This window comes from Choloepus didactylus, chromosome 12 (assembly GCF_015220235.1).
Source record: "Choloepus didactylus isolate mChoDid1 chromosome 12, mChoDid1.pri, whole genome shotgun sequence".
NCBI lineage: Eukaryota > Metazoa > Chordata > Mammalia > Pilosa > Megalonychidae > Choloepus > Choloepus didactylus.
Genome location: NC_051318.1, coordinates 3,936,518 through 3,955,960, shown reverse-complemented (window position 1 = coordinate 3,955,960; position 19,443 = coordinate 3,936,518). Strand labels below are relative to the sequence as shown.

General features: G+C 44.2%; 1 protein-coding gene across 1 annotated transcript in view; it reads right to left on the bottom strand.

The window, feature by feature from the left end:
- Nucleotides 1-18,992, bottom strand: part of SOHLH2 (spermatogenesis and oogenesis specific basic helix-loop-helix 2) — a 49,669-nt gene extending 30,677 nt beyond the window's left edge. The window contains exons 1-4 of the mRNA XM_037799886.1: nucleotides 18,848-18,992; nucleotides 17,808-18,045; nucleotides 17,398-17,578; nucleotides 12,990-13,204 (exon numbers count right to left, since the gene is read on the bottom strand). Coding sequence (XP_037655814.1) covers nucleotides 12,990-13,204; nucleotides 17,398-17,578; nucleotides 17,808-18,045; nucleotides 18,848-18,992 — 779 coding nt within the window. The remainder of the gene's footprint in view (nucleotides 1-12,989; nucleotides 13,205-17,397; nucleotides 17,579-17,807; nucleotides 18,046-18,847) is intronic.
- Nucleotides 18,993-19,443: the final 451 nt, after the last annotated feature.

Below are 19,443 nucleotides of genomic sequence, written 5' to 3'. Positions count from 1 at the left end.
AGACCCAGCTCAGGTGGTTGCCCTCCGTCAGAGAATTCAGACCCCAGAGCCTGGGGAAAAAAACAGAAAAAGCTTAAGCTTGGCTTCTGACACCCTCAGCCCCTGGCCAGGACAGGGTCGACTGTGAAGTAAAGGAGCCACACCTCTTTACACAGGTAGGGAGCTGCAGGCTGACAGGCGCCACCTGCTGGGCAGGTTAGGAAAAGCACAGAGTCTAGAGGCCTCACAGGAGGGTCTGACAACCTGCTGGGACTCACCCTCAGGGAAACCTGATACTAAATATAGCCTCCTCCTGAGACCTGGGCCCATCTGGTCTGGGAAAATCTGATCAGGGTTATCAAGGAAACCAGATGCCCAGACAGCAAAAAATTACAAATTACACTAGGAAAAACGAAGATATGGCCCAGTTAAAGGAACAAACATACACTTCAAATGAGTTTCAGGAGTTGAAAAAACTAAAGAATTTCAAACAAATCTTCTAAATCAAATCAACAAGCTAAAGGAAAATGTGGCAAAAGAGATGAAGGATATAAAGAAGACACTGGATGACCATAAAGCAGAATTCATAAGCTTGCAAAAACAAATGGCAGAAATTATGGGAATGAAAGGCAAAATAGAAGAGATAAAAAACACAATGGAGACATACAACAGCAGATTTGAAGAGGCAGAAGAAAGGACTCATGAACTGGAGGACAAGACATCTAAAATCCTATACAAAAAAGAACAGATAGGGAAAAGAACAGAAAAACATGAGCAGGGTCTCAGGGAATTGAATGACAACATGAAGCACATGAATGTACATGTCATAGGTGTCCCAGAAGGAGAAGAGAAGTGAAAAGGGGCAGAGACAATAATGGAGGAAATACCACTGAAAATTTCCCATCTCTTATGAAAGAAATAAAATTACAGATCCAAGAAACACAGCGTACTCCAAACAGACTAAATCTGAGAAGAACTACTCCAAGATACTTAATAATCAGATTATCAAATATCAAAGAGAAACAGAATTCTGAAAGCAGCAAGAGAAAAGCGATGCATCACATACAAGGGAAGCTCAGTAAGACTATGTGTGGATCTCTCAGAAAAAACCATGGAGGCAAGAAGGCAGTGGTGTGATATAGTTAACATACTGAAAGAAAAAAACTGCCAATAAGAATCCTACATCTGGCAAAACTGTCTTTCAAAAATGAGGGAGAGTTTAAAATATTTTCAGGCAAACAGACACTGAGAGAGTTTGTGAACAAGATACCTGTGCTACAAAAAATACTAAAGGGAGCACTATAGGTAGACAGGAAAAGAAAGGAGGGAGAGGTTCAGAGAAGAGTGTAGAAATGAAGACTATCAGTGAGGGTAAAAAGAGAAAAAGAAAAAAAAATAATAAAATATGACATATAAAATCCAAAAGACAAAGTGGTAGACAGTAGACATTATACCTAGTGAAATCAGCCAGAAACAAAAGGATAAATACTGTATGGTCTCACTAATATGAACTAACATTAATGATTGAACCTCAAAAGTTTAAATTGAGAACACAGGTTATCAGGAGATAGAAAGAGGCTAGAGATCGGACATTTGATGCTGAAGGAGTACAGAAGGTTCAACAAGATTGATTGTCTAGATCCAATAATGGAATGGATTGCATAATAGTGTGTGATGGTAGCGGAATATTGTAAATACTCTGAACAAAGATGAGTGTGAGCACAGTTGAAAGAGGAAGGCTAGGGGCAAGTATGATACCAGAAAGAAAGATAAAAGATAAAGACCGGGATTCTATAATTTAGTGAAACCTATAGCAGTCAGTGATGGCAATTAAGTGTATTAATATAAGAATGTTTTTACATGAGGGACAACAAATGAATGTCAACATTGCAAGGTGCTGAAAACTGGATGGTATAGGGGAAAAAATACAATCCATGCAAACTAGAGTCTATAGTTAACATTAACATTGTAATGTGCTTCCATTAATTGTAACAAAGGCAATATACCAAAGCTAAATGTCTATAAGGGGGGGATATGAGGGGTTCTTGGTGGTGGTGGTGTTGTATGACCTTTCCATTGTATTTAATTTAACTATTTCTTCTATCCTTTTTTATTCTTCATTTTTTTTTCCTCCTCTTCCTCTTCAGTTGTGGAAGAAACGGAAATGTCCTCATATAGATTGTGGTGGTAAATGCATAACTATGTGATTATACTGGGAATCATTGATTGTTTACTTAGGATGACTGTATGGTATGTGAATAGAACTGTTTAAAAAATAAACAGAGGGATGCAAGTGCTGGAGAAAATGTAGAGAGAGGGATGTGCCTACTCACCGTTGGTGGGGAAGTAGAATGGTGCAGCCCATCGGGAGGGCAGTGTGGTGGTTCCACAGGAAGCTAACTATGGGGCTGCCAAATGGTCTTTCAACCCTGTTACTGGTTATATACAGTGAGGAACTGATAGCAGGGATACAAGTAGGCATTTGCACACTGGTGTTTTGGCAGCAGTATTTATGATTTGCAAGGGATAGAGGTGGCCTAGAGGTACATGGACAGACAAACGGAATGGTGAACTGTGATGTATACATAAAAAGGAACACTGAGCAGCCACAGGAAGGAATGAAGTTGTGAGGCATGCACCTAGGTAAATGGACCTTGAGGACAGTATGTTGAGTGAAATAAGCCAGAAATGAAAAGACAAACAACATAACGCCTCACAAATATGGACTTAACTATAATGTGCAGACTCTGAGAATTGAATCTGGAAGCATGGGTTATCAGAGGAAGGTTTATGTTAAGGTACCTCGATTGTAAGCTCTTACAGTAGTCACATCTATTTATGAGTTGTAATGGTTATTTCTAAATTCTGAGATGCTGAGCTGTTTATGTGTGACCTGGCTGGTCCCCGGAGCTTTGGGTGTCTGTGTGGTGCCCGGGACTCGGAGCCAGAGCTTGACAGCTGTGAGTGTTGGCACTGCCCATGCAGCAACTGCTAAAGAGGCTGAAAAGGAGATCAGATTTCAATTAGAGATATGAACAAAATGAACTTGGTTGAGATTAGAGTAGATCAGACTAAAGGGTAGAGGATGATATTAACTCTACAGCTTCTGTGTGAGACCAAAGGAAGAGATGTTTATTTGGTGCAAAATCTATATTTCTGCAGCACACTATAAAATGTAACTTGTATGGTCAGTTTACTCAAACACCATAATTACATGGAAGCTTGAATAAGGAATGAGATCTGGTTGGTTTGTACAGGTTAGTGTGATGCCCCAATACATCCCAGAGTAATTTTGGCAGAGAATAAAAAGTTATTTGCAAAGCTCCCTTGAGGGACTGCAAGAAAATGTGGAAAAACTAAACTTCCCCACCTGGGGAATTCCTGATATTCTCACAAGCATTGGGATTACCGTTGTTGTAGGCCGAGCCCTCGATCTTGGGGCTTGCCTTTATGAAGCCTGTTACTGCAAAGGAGAGACTACACCTGTTTATAATTGTGACTAAAAGTCACCCCAGAGAACCTCTTTTGTTGCTTAGATGTGGCCTCTGTCTCTAATTCAACACTGCAGGTAAACTCACTGCCCTCCCCTCTACAAGGGACATGACTCCCAGGGGTGTAAATCTCCCTGGCAACGTGGGACATGAGTCTTGGGGATGAGCCTGGACCCAGCATTGGTGGGATTGAGAAAGCCCTGCCTGACCAAAAAGGGGAAGAGAAATGAAACAAAATAAAGTTTCAGTGGCTGAGAGATCTCAAATGTTTTGAGTGGTCATTCTGGAGGTAACTCTTATACATTACATCAATATCCCTTTTTAGTTTTTAGTTTATTAGAATAGATAAAAGAGAATGTCTTAAACTGTTGAACTGCAATCCAGTATCCTTGATTCTTGAAGACGATTGTATAACTACATAACTTACACTGTGTGACTGTGTGATTGTGAAAACCTTGTGGCTCACACTCCTTTTATCCAGTGTAGGGACAAATGAGTAGAAAAATGGGCCAAAAAGCAAAAGAATAACTTGGGGGGGAGGGTGGCATGAGGGTTATGGGATGTTTGGGTGTTCTTTTCTACTTTTATTTTTATCCTTGTTTTTATTTTTTTGGAGTAATGAAAATGTTCAAAAATTGATTGTGGTGATGAAAGCACAACTATATGATGATCCTGTGAACAACTGTTGTACACTTTGGATAACTGTATGGTATGTGCATTAAAATTGCATTTAGGCAAGATGGCAGACTGGTGAGCTGTATGTTTTAGTTACTCCTCCAGGAAAATAGGTAGAAAGCCAGGAACTGCATGGACTGGACACCACAGAGCAATCTGACTTTGGGCATACTTCATACAACACTCATGAAAATGAGGAACTGCTGAGATCAGCGAAATCTGTAAGTTTTTGCGGCCAGGGGACCCGTGCCCCTCCCTGCCAGGCTCAGTCCCGTGGGAGGAGGGGCTGTCAGCTCCGGGAAAGAGAAGGGAGAACTGCAGTGGCAGCCCTTATCGGAAACTCATTCTGCTGATGCAAACTCCAACCATAGATAGACGGAGACCAGACACCAGAGAATCTGAGAGCAGCCAGCCCAGCAGAGGGGAGACAGGCATAGAAAAAAAACAACACGAAAAACTCCAAAATAAAAGCGGAGGATTTTTGGAGTTCTGGTGAACATAGAAGGGGGAAGGGCAGAGCTCAGGCCCCAGCTCAGGCCCTGAGGCGCATATGCAAATCCCGAAGAAAAGCTGATCTCTCTGCCCTGTGGACCTTTCCTTAATGGCCCTGGTTGCTTTGTCTCTTAGCATTTCAATAACCCATTAGATCTGTGAGGAGGGCCCCCCCCCCCTTTTTTTTTTTTTAATCCTTTTTTCTTTTTCTAAAACAATTACTCTAAGAAGCCCAATACAGAAAGCTTCAAAGACTTGCAATTTGGGCAGGTCAAGTGGTCAAGTCAAGAGCAGAACTAGGAGAGCTCTGAGACAAAACGCAATAATCCAGAGGCTGAGAAAATTCACTAAATATCACAACTTCCCAAGAAAAGGGGAGTGTCCGCTCACAGCCATCATCCTGGTGGAAAGGAAACACTCCTGCCCATCGCCAGCCCCATAGCCCAGAACTGCCCCAGACAACCCAGTGTGACGGAAGTGCTTCAAATAATAGGCACACACTACAAAACTGGGCGTGGACATTAGCCTTCCCTGTAACCTCAGCTGATTGTCCCAGAGTTGGGAAGGTAGAGCAGTGTGAATTAACAAAGCCCCATTCAGCCATCATTTCAGCAGACTGGGAGCCTCCCTACACAGCCCAGCAGCCCAGAACTGCCCTGGGGGGACGGCACTCACCTGTGACATAGCACAGTCATCCCTCAACAGAGGACCCGGGGTGCACAGCCTGGAAGAGAGGCCCACTTGCAAGTCTCAGGAGCCATACGCCAATACCAAGGACTTGTGGGTCAGTGGCAGAGACAAACTGTGGCAGGACTGAACTGAAGGATTAGACTATTGCAGCAGCTTTAAAACTCTAGGATCACCAGGGAGATTTGATTGTTAGAGCCACCCCCCCTCCCTGACTGCCCAGAAACACGCCCCATACACAGGGCAGGCAACACCAACTAAACACGCAAGCTTGGTACACCAATTGGACCCCACAAGACTCACTCCCCCACTCACCAAAAAGGCTAAGCAGGGGAGAACTGGCTTGTGGAGAACAGGTGGCTCGTGGACGCCACCTGCTGGTTAGTTAGAGAAAGTGTACTCCACGAAGCTGTAGATCTGATAAATTAGAGATAAAGACTTCAATTGGTCTACAAATCCTAAAGGAACCCTATCAAGTTCAGCAAATGCCACGAGGCCAAAAACAACAGAAAATTATAAAGCATATGAAAAAACCAGACGATATGGATAACCCAAGCCCAAGCACCCAAATCAAAAGATCAGAAGAGACACAGCACCTAGAGCAGCTACTCAAAGAACTAAAGATGAACAATGAGACCATAGTACGGGAGACAAAGGAAATCAAGAAGACCCTAGAAGAGCATAAAGAAGACACTGCAAGACTAAATAAAAAAATGGATGATCTTATGGAAATTAAAGAAACTGTTGACCAAATTAAAAACATTCTGGACACTCATAGTACAAGACTAGAGGAAGTTGAACAACGAATCAGTGACCTTGAAGATGACAGAATGGAAAATGAAAGCATAAAAGAAAGAATGGGGAAAAAAATTGAAAAAATCGAAATGGACCTCAGGGATGTGACAGATAATATGAAACGTCCAAATATAAGACTCACTGGTGTCCCAGAAGGGGAAGAAAAGGGTAAAGGTCTAGGAAGAGTATTCAAAGAAATTATTGGGGAAAACTTCCCAAATCTTCTAAACAACATAAATACACAAATCACAAATGCTCAGCTAACCCCAAATAGAATAAATCCAAATAAACCCACTCCGAGACATATACTGATCACACTGTCAAACACAGAAGAGAAGGAGCAAGTTCTGAACGCAGCAAGAGAAAAGCAATTCACCACATACAAAGGAAACAGCATAAGACTAAGTAGTGACTACTCAGCAGCCACCATGGAGGCGAGAAGGCAGTGGCACGATATATTTAAAATTCTGAGTGAGAAAAATTTCCAGCCAAGAATACTTTATCCAGCAAAGCTCTCCTTCAAATTTGAGGGAGAGCTTAAATTTTTCACAGACAAACAAATGCTGAGAGAATTTGCTAACAAGAGACCTGCCCTACTGGAGATACTAAAGGGAGCCCTACAGACAGAGAAACAAAGAAACGACAGAGAGACTTGGAGAAAGGTTCAGTACTAAAGAGATTCGGTATGGGTACAATAAAGGATATTAATAGACAGAGGGGGAAAAATATGACAAACATAAACCAAAGGATAAGATGGCTGATTCACGAAATGCCTTCACGGTTATAACGTTGAATGTAAATGGATTAAACTCCCCAATTAAAAGATATAGATTCGCAGAATGGATCAAAAAAAATGAACCATCAATATGTTGCATACAAGAGACTCATCTTAGACACAGGGACACAAAGAAACTGAAAGTGAAAGGATGCAAAAAAATATTTCATGCAAGCTACAGCCAAAAGAAAGCAGGTGTAGCAATATTAATCTCAGATAAAATAGACTTCAAATGCAGGGATGTTTTGAGAGACAAAGAAGGCCACTACATACTAATAAAAGGGGCAATTCAGCAAGAAGAAATAACAATCGTAAATGTCTATGCACCCAATCAAGGTGCCACAAAATAAATGAGAGAAACACTGGCAAAACTAAAGGAAGCAATTGATGTTTCCACAATAATTGTGGGAGACTTCAACACATCACTCTCTCCTATAGATAGATCAACCAGACAGAAGACCAATAAGGAAATTGAAAACCTAAACAATCTGATAAATGAATTAGATTTAACAGACATATACAGGACATTACATCCCAAATCACCAGGATACACATACTTTTCTAGTGCTCACGGAACTTTCTCCAGAATAGATCATATGCTGGGACATAAAACAAGCCTCAATAAATTTAAAAAGATTGAAATTATTCAAAGCACATTCTCTGACCACAATGGAATACAATTAGAAGTCAATAACCATCAGAGACTTAGAAAATTCACAAATACCTGGAGGTTAAACAACACACTCCTAAACAATCAGTGGGTTAAAGAAGAAATAGCAAGAGAAATTGCTAAATATATAGAGACGAATGAAAATGAGAACACAAGATACCAAAACTTATGGGATGCAGCAAAAGCAGTGCTAAGGGGGAAATTTATAGCACTAAACGCATATATTAAAAAGGAAGAAAGAGCCAAAATCAAAGAACTAATGGATCAACTGAAGAAGCTAGAAAATGAACAGCAAACCAATCCTAAACCAAGTAGAAGAAAAGAAATAACAAGGATTAAAGCAGAAATAAATGACATAGAGAACAAAAAAACAATAGAGAGGATAAATATCACCAAAAGTTGGTTCTTTGAGAAGATCAACAAGATTGACAAGCCCCTAGCTAGACTGACAAAATCAAAAAGAGAGAAGACCCATATAAACAAAATAATGAATGAAAAAGGTGACATAACTGCAGATCCTGAAGAAATTAAAAAAATTATAAGAGGATATTATGAACAACTGTATAGCAACAAACTGGACAATGTAGAAGAAATGGACAATTTCCTGGAAACATATGAACAACCTAGACTGACCAGAGCAGAAATAGAAGACCTCAACCAACCCATCACAAGCAAAGAGATCCAATCAGTCATCAAAAATCTTCCCACAAATAAATGCCCAGGGCCAGATGGCTTCACAGGGGAATTCTACCAAACTTTCCAGAAAGAACTGACACCAATCTTACTCAAACTCTTTCAAAACATTGAAGAAAATGGAACACTACCTAACTCATTTTATGAAGCTAACATCAATCTAATACCAAAACCAGGCAAAGATGCTCCAAAAAAGGAAAACTACCGGCCAATCTCCCTAATGAATATAGATGCAAAAATCCTCAACAAAATACTTGCAAATCGAATCCAAAGACACATTAAAAATATCATACACCATGACCAAGTGGGGTTCATTCCAGGCATGCAAGGATGGTTCAACATAAGGAAAACAATCAATGTATTACAACACATTAAAAACTCGAAAGGGAAAAATCAATTGATCATCTCAATAGATGCTGAAAAAGCATTTGACAAAATCCAACATCCCTTTTTGATAAAAACACTTCAAAAGGTAGGAATTGAAGGAAACTTCCTCAACATGATAAAGAGCATATATGAAAAACCCACAGCCAGCATAGTACTCAATGGTGAGAGACTGAAAGCCTTCCCTCTAAGATCAGGAACAAGACAAGGATGCCCGCTGTCACCACTGTTATTCAACATTGTGCTGGAAGTGCTAGCCAGGGCAATCCGGCAAGACAAAGAAATAAAAGCCATCCAAATTGGAAAAGAAGAAGTAAAACTGTCATTGTTTGCAGACGATATGATCTTATATCTAGAAAACCCTGAGAAATCGACGATACAGCTACTAGAGCTAATAAACAAATTTAGCAAAGTAGCGGGATACAAGATTAATGCACATAAGTCAGTAATGTTTCTATATGCTAGAAATGAACAAACTGAAGAGACACTCAAGAAAAAGATACCATTTTCAATAGCAACTAAAAAAATCAAGTACCTAGGAATAAACTGAACCAAAGATGTAAAAGACCTATACAAAGAAAACTACATAACTCTACTAAAAGAAATAGAAGGGGACCTTAAAAGATGGAAAAATATTCCATGTTCATGGATAGGAAGGCTAAATGTCATTAAGATGTCAATTCTACCCAAACTCATCTACAGATTCAATGCAATCCCAATCAAAATTCCAACAACCTACTTTGCAGACTTGGAAAAGCTAGCAATCAAATTTATTTGGAAAGGGATGATGCCTCGAATTGCTAAAGACACTCTAAAAAAGAAAAACAAAGTGGGAGGACTTACACTCCCTGACTTTGAAGCTTATTATAAAGCCACAGTTGCCAAAACAGCATGGTACTGGCACAAAGATAGACATATAGATCAATGGAATCGAATTGAGAATTCAGAGATAGACCCTCAGATCTATGGCCGACTGATCTTTGATAAGGCCCCCAAAGTCACCGAACTGAGCCATAATGGTCTTTTCAACAAATGGGGCTGGGAGAGTTGGATATCCATATCCAAAAGAATGAAAGAGGACCCCTACCTCACCCCCTACACAAAAATTAACTCAAAATGGACCAAAGATCTCAATATAAAAGAAAGTACCATAAAACTCCTAGAAGATAATGTGGGAAAACATCTTCAAGACCTTGTATTAGGCGGCCACTTCCTAGACTTTACACCCAAAGCATAAGCAACAAAAGAGAAAATAGATAAATGGGAACTCCTCAAGCTTCGAAGTTTCTGCACCTCAAAGGAATTTCTCAAAAAGGTAAAGAGGCAGCCAACTCAATGGGAAAAAATTTTTGGAAACCATGTATCTGACAAAAGACTGATATCTTGCATATACAAAGAAATCCTACAACTCAATGACAATAGTACAGACAGCCCAATTATAAAATGGGCAAAAGATATGAAAAGACAGTTCTCTGAAGAGGAAATACAAATGGCCAAGAAACACATGAAAAAATGTTCAGCTTCACTAGCTATTAGAGAGATGCAAATTAAGACCACAATGAGATACCATCTAACACCGGTTAGAATGGCTGCCATTAAACAAACAGGAAACTACAAATGCTGGAGGGGATGTGGAGAAATTGGAACTCTTATTCATTGTTGGTGGGACTGTATAATGGTTCAGCCACTCTGGAAGTCAGTCTGGCAGTTCCTTAGAAAACTAGATATAGAGTTACCATTCAATCCAGCGATTGCACTTCTCGGTATATACCCGGAAGGTCGGAAAGCAGTGACACGAACAGATATCTGCACGCCAGTGTTCATAGCAGCATTATTCAAAATTGCAAAGAGATGGAAACAACCCAAATGTCCTTCAACAGATGAGTGGATAAATAAAATGTGGTATATACACACGATGGAATACTACGCGGCAGTAAGAAGGAACGATCTCGTGAAACATATGACAACATGGATGAACCTTGAAGACATAATGCTGAGTGAAATAAGCCAGGCACAAAAAGAGAAATATTATATGCTACCACTAATGCGAACTTTGAAAAATGTAAAACAAATGGTTTATAATGTAGAATGTAGGGGAACTAGCAGTAGAGAGCAATTAAGGAAGGGGGAACAATATTCCAAGAAGAACAGATAAGCTATTTAACGTTCTGGGGATGCCCAGAAATGACTATGGTCTGTTAATTTCTGATGGATATAGTAGGAACAAGTTCACAGAAAGGTTGCTATATTATGTAACTTTCTTGGGGTAAAGTCGGAACATGTTGGAAGTTAAGCAGTTATCTTAGGTTAGTTGTCTTTTTCTTACTCCCTTGTTATGGTCTTTTTGAAATGTTCTTTTATTGTATGTTTGTTTTCTTTTTAACTTTTTTTTTCATACAGTTGATTTAAAAAAGAAGGGAAAGTTAAAAAAAAAAAAAAAGAAGAAAGAAAAAAAAGGAAAAAAAAATGATGTAGTGCCCCCTTGAGGAGCCTGTGGAGAATGCAGGGGTATTCGCCTACCCCACCTCCATGGTTGCTAACATGACCACAGACATAGGGGACTGGTGGTTTGATGGGTTGAGCCCTCTACCATAAGTTTTACCCTTGGGAAGACGGTTGCTGCAAAGGAGAGGCTAGGCCTCCCTATATTTGTGCCTAAGAGTCTCCTCCTGAATGCCTCTTTGTTGCTCAGATGTGGCCCTCTCTCTCTGGCTAAGCCAACTTGAAAGGTGAAATCACTGCCCTCCCCCCTACGTAGGATCAGACACCCAGGGGAGTGAATCTCCCTGGCAACGTGGAATATGACTCCCGGGGAGGAATGTAGACCCGGCATCGTGGGACGGAGAACATCTTCTTGACCAAAAGGGGGATGTGAAAGGAAATGAAATAAGCTTCAGTGGCAGAGAGATTCCAAAATGAGCCGAGAGGTCACTCTGGTGAGCACTCTTACACACACTTTAGACAACCGTTTTTAGGTTCTAAAGAATTGGGGTAGCTGGTGGTGGATACCTGAAACTATCAAACTACAACCCAGAACCCATGAATCTCGAAGACAGTTGTATAAAAATGTAGCTTATGAGGGGTGTCAATGGGATTGGGAAAGCGATAAGGACCACACTCCACTTTGTCTAGTTTATGAATGGATGAGTAGAAAAATAGGGGAAGGAAACAAACAGACAAAGGTACCCAGTGTTCTTTTTTACTTCAATTGCTCTTTTTCACTCTAATTATTATTCTTGTTATTTTTGTGTGTGTGCTAATGAAGGTGTCAGGGATTGATTTAGGTGATGAATGTACAACTATGTAATGGTACTGTAAACAATCAAAAGTATGATTTGTTTTGTAAAAAAAAAAAAAAAAAAAAAAAAAAAAAAAAAAACCAAAAAAAAAAAAAAAAAAAAAAAAGGAGCCGAGAGGTCACTCTGGTGGGCACTCTTATGCACACTTTAGACAACCCTTTTTAGGTTCTAAAGAATTGGGGTAGCTGGTGGTGGATACCTGAAACTATCAAACTACAACCCAGAACCCATGAATCTCGAAGACAGTTGTATAAAAATGTAGCTTATGAGGGGTGACAATGGGATTGGGAAAGCCATAAGGACCACACTCCACTTTGTCTAGTTTAGGGATGGATGAGTAGAAAAATAGGGGAAGGAAACAAACAAAGGTACCCAGTGTTCTTTTTTACTTCAATTGCTCTTTTTCACTCTAATTATTATTCTTGTTATTTTTGTGTGTGTGCTAATGAAGGTGTCAGGGATTGATTTGGGTGATGAATGTACCACTATGTAATGGTACTGTAAACAATAGAAAGTACGATTTGTTTTGTATGACTGCGTGGTATGTGAATATATCTCAATAAAATGAAGATAAAAAAAAAATTGCATTTAAAAAAAAAAGAGTACCAGAGGTGGTTTTGATTTGGACTAAATGGATCCAGAAGGCCCCAGGGCTCGCTGAAGATCAAGCCCTTTGCATTGGGACATCTCTTGAAAGATACCCTCAGCTAACATGACAGAGAGCTAAGAGTGCTCATGTGCTTTGGTATCTGCCACACAAATAAACTCTGAAAAGATGTGCCATTTTAATGATAGCTGTTAAAAAGGAGTACTTATGGGGATAATGGAAGTATTATATGGCAGATAAATTATTATGACTAATTCTTATTTTCTCCCTATTATAATTTTTATAATAGCCCATCAAACTGGAAATAAAAACTTGTGGATTCTGCCTATGAAAATATCTGTCATTTTAAAAACTAAAATAAAAATTGTATCATATTTTACAGATTTTTATAGAAATAGGTTCTAACAAATCTCTTCTAAAGATGTAGAGTCAACGTTCTTACCTAATTAATTTGACAGCTTCCAGCTCCTCGGCGTTTGGTAAGGAAGCCTTCTTCAGGAAAACCAAGTTGAACATGCACTCAGCCAAAAACGCTGCCGCCTGCTTCACATCACTCATGGTTACTCGGACTTTCGCTGTATTTGAAAATAACTTCTGCACATTATCGGCCAGGTTCCCAACAATGACATCTCCAACCAGTAAGAGGTCTATTTTTGCCTGGAAGAGAAGGAAGAAAGCAGAATGCTACATAACTACTAGCCAGGCAGAGAGCAAATGTGACGTTGGGAGGATAAGATAAATAAAGGTGACAGCAGCGGCTCTGGGCCGGCTCCCCCAGGTTGGGAACCCGTAGCTTCCAGCCCTGGGTTCCTGGGGAGCAGCTGGATCTGGAGGTGACGCTGTTTTTAATGGTTCCTCCTACAGATACTCCCGACTGGGGTCCCCTACTCTGGTTTTCCTATTGACGATCGATGGGACTCTCAGGGGCCGGGTTCCCAATTCCCCTCCTGCTGGAAAACCTGTTTGCTGCTAAAAGAACCAGACCTTTGACTCCCCCCGAGTTTACTTCAGTGAAACACGCTTTCAAGAGGAGAGAGAAAGGCCCAAGTTCTGCAACCTCAGGAAATGCTAGAGTAAAGTCCTGTCAATGAAATACATGTACTGTTCAAGCCTAATATAAGGAAACAAAAAGGCTATCTTCTCATTTGGGGATATTTTCAGATACACTCAATTAGGAAAAATACACATAATTTTCTTCTTTACTTTTTATTTCTCTACCTTTTATTCCGTATAGCAAAGGAATAAAAGATAGGCTACTGCAAAAGCCAAAAGAATGGGGATGTTTGCATCAACGGGAACGGTCAGCAGAGATGGCCATGCCAGCCAGTGACAGGCCCACACCAGGAGACGGACCCGGGATCTGCGAGAGGTGACGCCAGCACAGCGGGGTGGGAACCGCGGCTGCGGGAGGAGGAAAGCACCTGGCCCAGGGGTTGCTGGAGAGGAAAGGCGAGGTGCAGGCAACCAGGTAGGAGTTTAAAAGCAAGCAACACTGTGCATTTCCATATGCTCACCTCCCTTTTCAGAAATCTACCCCAATCCAACCTCCTCCCGAGAAGCAACCACTGTCAACGGTTTTGTCTAAATCCTTCCAGACGATTTCTATGTATTTATAACATGGAAGTATATGTACACACGTTTACAGCATTTTCATAATTGGGCCATTACATGAAAAAAGAGAGTTGCTTTCTCCACTTAACAGTATAGTTCAGTAATTTCTCAGATTCTGGTTTACTGGTTATATTCTTTCTCATTTTCCATATGTTCTCTTAAAAATATTTTCTATCATTTTTGAGGACCTGGGGTAGAAAGAGAGACAGCGATTTGTGCTCGCTCTGTCATCTTCATCCAGTCTCCCTCATTTAAGAGGATGAGTAAATAGGCCTACATTGGGACAGAGGGAATATTACAATGATTTACTGAATCACCTTCTACTGTTGGATTCTGATGTTACAAGGCTGCAATGAACACCTCTGTAATATATCATTATGCAAACAGGGACATATCCTAGAGTCACAGCTTCACGATCTGGATGTTTTCTTATTCACATTGCCTGGCACTCAGTGGGTCTTGGCTGTGGACATTTCCTTCTGCCATTTCCCTGATTATTTTCTCCTCTCCGCTGTCCTCGTCTCTCCTGATGTATCTTCTACTAGACAGATATTGGATGTCCTAGATCGAGAGATTTCCTTGCCTTTTCCTTCCAACCACCAGATCACGCTTCAGTTCTTTTAGTGGAGATTCTTCTACTGTTTTCTGTTTTTTTATGGTATCAGTTAATTTAGTTGTTAATTTCTAAGATTTCTCTTTTTGGTAATTTATCATAATCTGTTAGTTTTAGGATACGAATTCAAGTTTTAAAAGCTTTTTCTTTGTCCTTTAGTAATCAGTTCCTTTGGAATAGTTGTGCTCTGTGTGCACTTGGGCCTAATCTGTCATTTTTCCCCAAATGTCCAGTGACCCTTGGTTATCCAAGTAGAACTAGGATCTGGAGACAAGCCGTGTGGACCTTGGGCCTGGGCGTCCCGAAGCTGGCTGGGGCTTGGAGGGAGTGGACGAGAGGACAGAGCCCGGGACCAGCTAATCCTCCAGAAGGAGGAGGGCAGGTATGAAACGCTGCTGGCCATGGCTCCCCCCCACCCCCTCCCCTGTCAGTTACAGAGGTCTAGAAATCACCCACCAGGAGGCTCTTTAGACAGCTGTTCCTGGGTTTTATCCTAGGGTGCAAAGTGCTGCTGCTGCAGTGAGAGTGGCTGGTTGAGCCCAAGACAGAGAGCAGGGCACAGAGGCCCAGCGAGTGGGGGACAGCGGGAGTCACTGGGGAGCGGGGTCATGGGGGAGCGGGGGCCACGGGAGAGCAGAGCCCAGCTGCAGGTCTGGCTGCCTCACTGGCAGGGCATCCCCCTGGCCACGTCCATCCACAGGTCTGTTACCAGGGAGCCTGGGGGGTCCCTAGACCTGTTCTACTTCTGCATTTCTTTTCTTCTCCATGTCTTTCAACCTGTGGTTTTTGTACTTTTGTTTTAGTAACAATTTGATCCCATCTGTTTCCTAAATTTCAGGTTTTCCTGTGTATTTACATTTTTTAAGGTTCCGAGAGAAGCTGGCTTGTCCGAAGCAAGATCCATTAAGGAGCATACATCTGGTTGCTGTGTCTCCCTGGACTTTGAATTTGGAATCTCCCACCCCTCCTCCACACTTACTCTCTGCAGGGTCATGGGAGGCTGCAGGTGTGCGCAGTTCACCACCCTGAGCTACTCTCCCCTGGGAGTTCTCGCTCCTCAGGGGCCTGGCACCCACCCACAGCACCTGCTTCCTTCCCTGCCCCTCAAACACCCACATTCCAACAGGATGGCAGCACATCTTCAAACCCGCTTTCCTTTAACACACCCTGTTGCTCTGTGTCTGCTTACGCAGGCTGCTAGTATTGACTCCTTCCTAGGTCCTCATCCAAGGCAGAGCGCCAGGTGCTGGGACCCGGAGCGGGTCCAGCTACGGCGCTCACAGGTGGAAACAGCAGCTGTCCTAACAGGCAGTTTTGAAGGCAGAATATGCTAGAATGTTCTATTCCTTTTCCTCTCCTGATTCTCATCCGTGGCTCCCTCTCGTCACCTCCCAGCCGTGTGGGGGGCCGACATCCAGTCTTTCTTCTGCTGCAGAGCTCGGCTGCCTCGGTTTCCCCAGACAGCCGCTGGAATCCTGGACTCCTCTGTGCGGCCCGTCCAGGGGGGATCCCGAGGGGCTGAGCAGGCGCGGGCGGCCCTCAGGGGGCGCGGGACAGGGACCCCTCCCGCCCCCTCCGCGCTCCGCACACAGGCACCCGGCCCCTCCGTGCTCGCCACCCCGCGGGCGCGCGCATTCACGCAAACCCTGGAGGCAACTGAAATCCGGTTTTGTCTTCAGCGCAACGTCTAACCCGAACACAGGTGACGAGGCGGAGCCGCTGATGAGACTCGCGAAAGGAAAAGGAACAGAACGTTCTAGCGTGTTCTGCCTTGGAAAACTGCCTGTTAGAGCCGCTGTTATTTCCACCTGTGGGCGCCACGGTTGGAACCGACGCTGGTCTGCATTTGACGGAAAGTCTTTGTCTTTGAGGGGCTCACGGAACCATTTTTCTGTTGGGGTTTAAAAATAATAATAATAATAAACACTATACGTTCGCCGGGAATGAGAAGAAAACACCAAAAGACCAAAGGAAAAGAGGCGCGACCCCCGGATCCCCTGCACCCTCCCTGGTGACGGCGGGGCCCCCCGGGCCCCCGGGGTGTCACTTCTTCCCCGAGCCGGGCGCTTCTCCTAAGGGCAGCCCGAGGTCCACTGGGGTCCCCGCTCCCTCGGGGAGGGAAGCCGCGGCTCCTTACGTGCCCCGAGGGCCCACTCGAGCCCCCTCCGTTTGCGCAGCTCTGCCTCATCCTGCACAAGGCAGGACTCGACTTCGGGTTTAAACAGGCGCCTCCATTTTGAAAAGCACTCGTCAGGGCCCGCGAGGCGGGTCGGCGCCAGCCCGGGAGAGCGGCTTTCGGGAAGCTTCTTCTCGAGGAAGAAGCCGGGAAATAAAGTGCGCGCGAAGGCCGACGGCTGCCCGGGCACCGAGGTGGCCGCCCCGGCTTGCCCGGGGGATGTGGGGACTCCGCCCCGGCAGGGACCGGTGTCTCCGTCTGAAAAGGCCAGGGACGCGCGGGCGCTCCCGTCGAGGCGGCGCGGGGCCCGGAGCGCTCGGCCCGGGGTGCGGCCCGCCTGGGGGCCCCTCCCGCCGAAACGCTTCCCGGACGCCGCGGGCGGCCCCCCGCGCCCACCCGGCTGCCCCGCGCCCTCTTCGTCCCGCCCCCGCCGCCCCGCTCGCCGCCTACCTGGGCGCCGCTGGGGCCCGGCTCCCCGCAGGCGCTGGAGGCCGCCATGGCCGCGCCCCACGTGCCGCCCGCGCGCCCGCCCCGCGCGCCCTTGAAGCGGCCCTCCCGGGCCCGGGGCCGTTGGCGGGAAGGCGCTCGGGTTTGGAGGTTAGGAACTGGCGGGCGCTTGGGCTTTTCTCCTCTTTCCCGGGCAGAGATAGGGAGAAGACCGGGAGATCGAGGGCCGTCCGGGCGCTTTCTCGCCGGCGCATGAAGGATGTAACACTTAAAACACTTCATTTTGTCCCGAGACTTAACCAATTGCCCCCGAGATTGCGCCCATGTTCTCACCTGGAAAAAGCCAGGCAGTAAGGAAGTCCTTGGGTGGCCGCCGCCCTTCCCCTTTGCCCCGGGGACCTCCTGTGACTCACCCGTGGCAGCGGGGTTGGGGTGGGGAGGTGGGGGCCTGGTGGGATCGGATAAAGTCCTCACCTTGGACTGGCTTGGACCCTTGGTCCCACCTGAACCTAGAATCCAGAGCTCGCTCCTCATCCTCCACCCCGGGCGGTGGGCGGTGGGCGGCCCCCCGAGGGGCTCTGGAGCGGCTGGCACCGTGTTCTGTGGCTTGACTCAGCTCAGGGGAGCCTGCAGACACACCGCTGGGGTTTGCTGTGATTTTGGTGGAGAGAAAACGTGCAGAAGAATTTCCTATGGGGTCCGTCTGCATTACTTGTGGCAGACAGTGTTCACATTTTAATAAATATGTATTTGGGCTGTTTTTTTTTTTTTTTTCTTTTCTAATTAACTAGGAAATGTGCGTTTCTAGATCAAGTTTCCTCACTGATACAGGACAAAGGTGGAGTCAGGCCACACATCCTAACCCCCACCCCGGGTCTAGACTAGCGAGTCCTAAACTAATAATCCCAAAGGCATTGTTGAAAGTAATGCAGAATCATTGATTTCAGATTTAAATGGGGGCCCTAGAGATTACCTAATTCTCCTCCCCTTTCAAAAATTCAGAGAATGTTCTCAACCAACTGACTTGAAAGCTAGAGAATTAACTAATTTGAATCACTTCTACTAGTAAGTTTTTGCATTTAATAATGCCACAAAACTCCCTTTCAGAATTCAAGTTCTCTTGAACAGCATGCTTGCACTGTTGGGGGATTACTAAATCCAAGAATCTACCGTAACTTGAATAAACAATTAGATTCCATTATAGGATCTTAAGGACATTTTCATAACGTTAGCTGGGGAAAGCGACGTTTGCTTGCACGTTTGACCCTACCTGCCCCGTCAGAATAGCCAGTGACCTTTTAGAATATACATCAGTATATGCTCACCCCTTCTCAAAACCTTCCGCTCAGGAAACAATCCAGACCCTCCTCAAGGGCATCAAGGAGATGGGTGACCTCCAGCCCGTTGCTGCCTCTCTAGGCCCCCAGTCACCCGGCCTCCTTGCTGGACCCACAGTCGCAGCTCAGTGCAAGGCTGGAGCCTTTGCGCTTGTCTTCTGGAATGTTCTTCCCCTCCCCCACCCCAGGTTTCTCCTTTCCTTTAGGTTTCTTGCAGATTTCTTCACCTCCTCGGACAACCCCATCAGAGTCTAGCCCCATACCCTACTTTTTCTCCGTGCCATTTATCTCATGTTATATTGCATATTTGTTTTTGTCTTTCCTCCACAGGACAGAGAATTTGTCTGTCTCGTCCCCCACCATTCATGCCGTGGCCCAGAAAAGTGCCCGGCGCACAGCAGGCACCCGCCATCTGAATGAAAGAATGAAGCAAAGTGATTTCCTGATTGAGGGGTGCGTGTGGATTTGGGTTCAGTTCTTTCTAGCTCCCAGCCTGTGATCTGTCCTCTGTTTCAGAATGCCACTCTTGTAGTAGAAAGAAGATGAAGTTTAGAGGGAAGGAAAAGTATTGCAGGCAGCAAAACGACAAGCTCAGTATCTCAGAGCTGGACATGGTGCACACTGTGCTGGGGGAAACAGGGGGAGTGGACTTGCTCACTCAGAGTTGAGGTTGAGTTTTAATCCCGTCCTTTCCCTATTTAAAAGCACACAA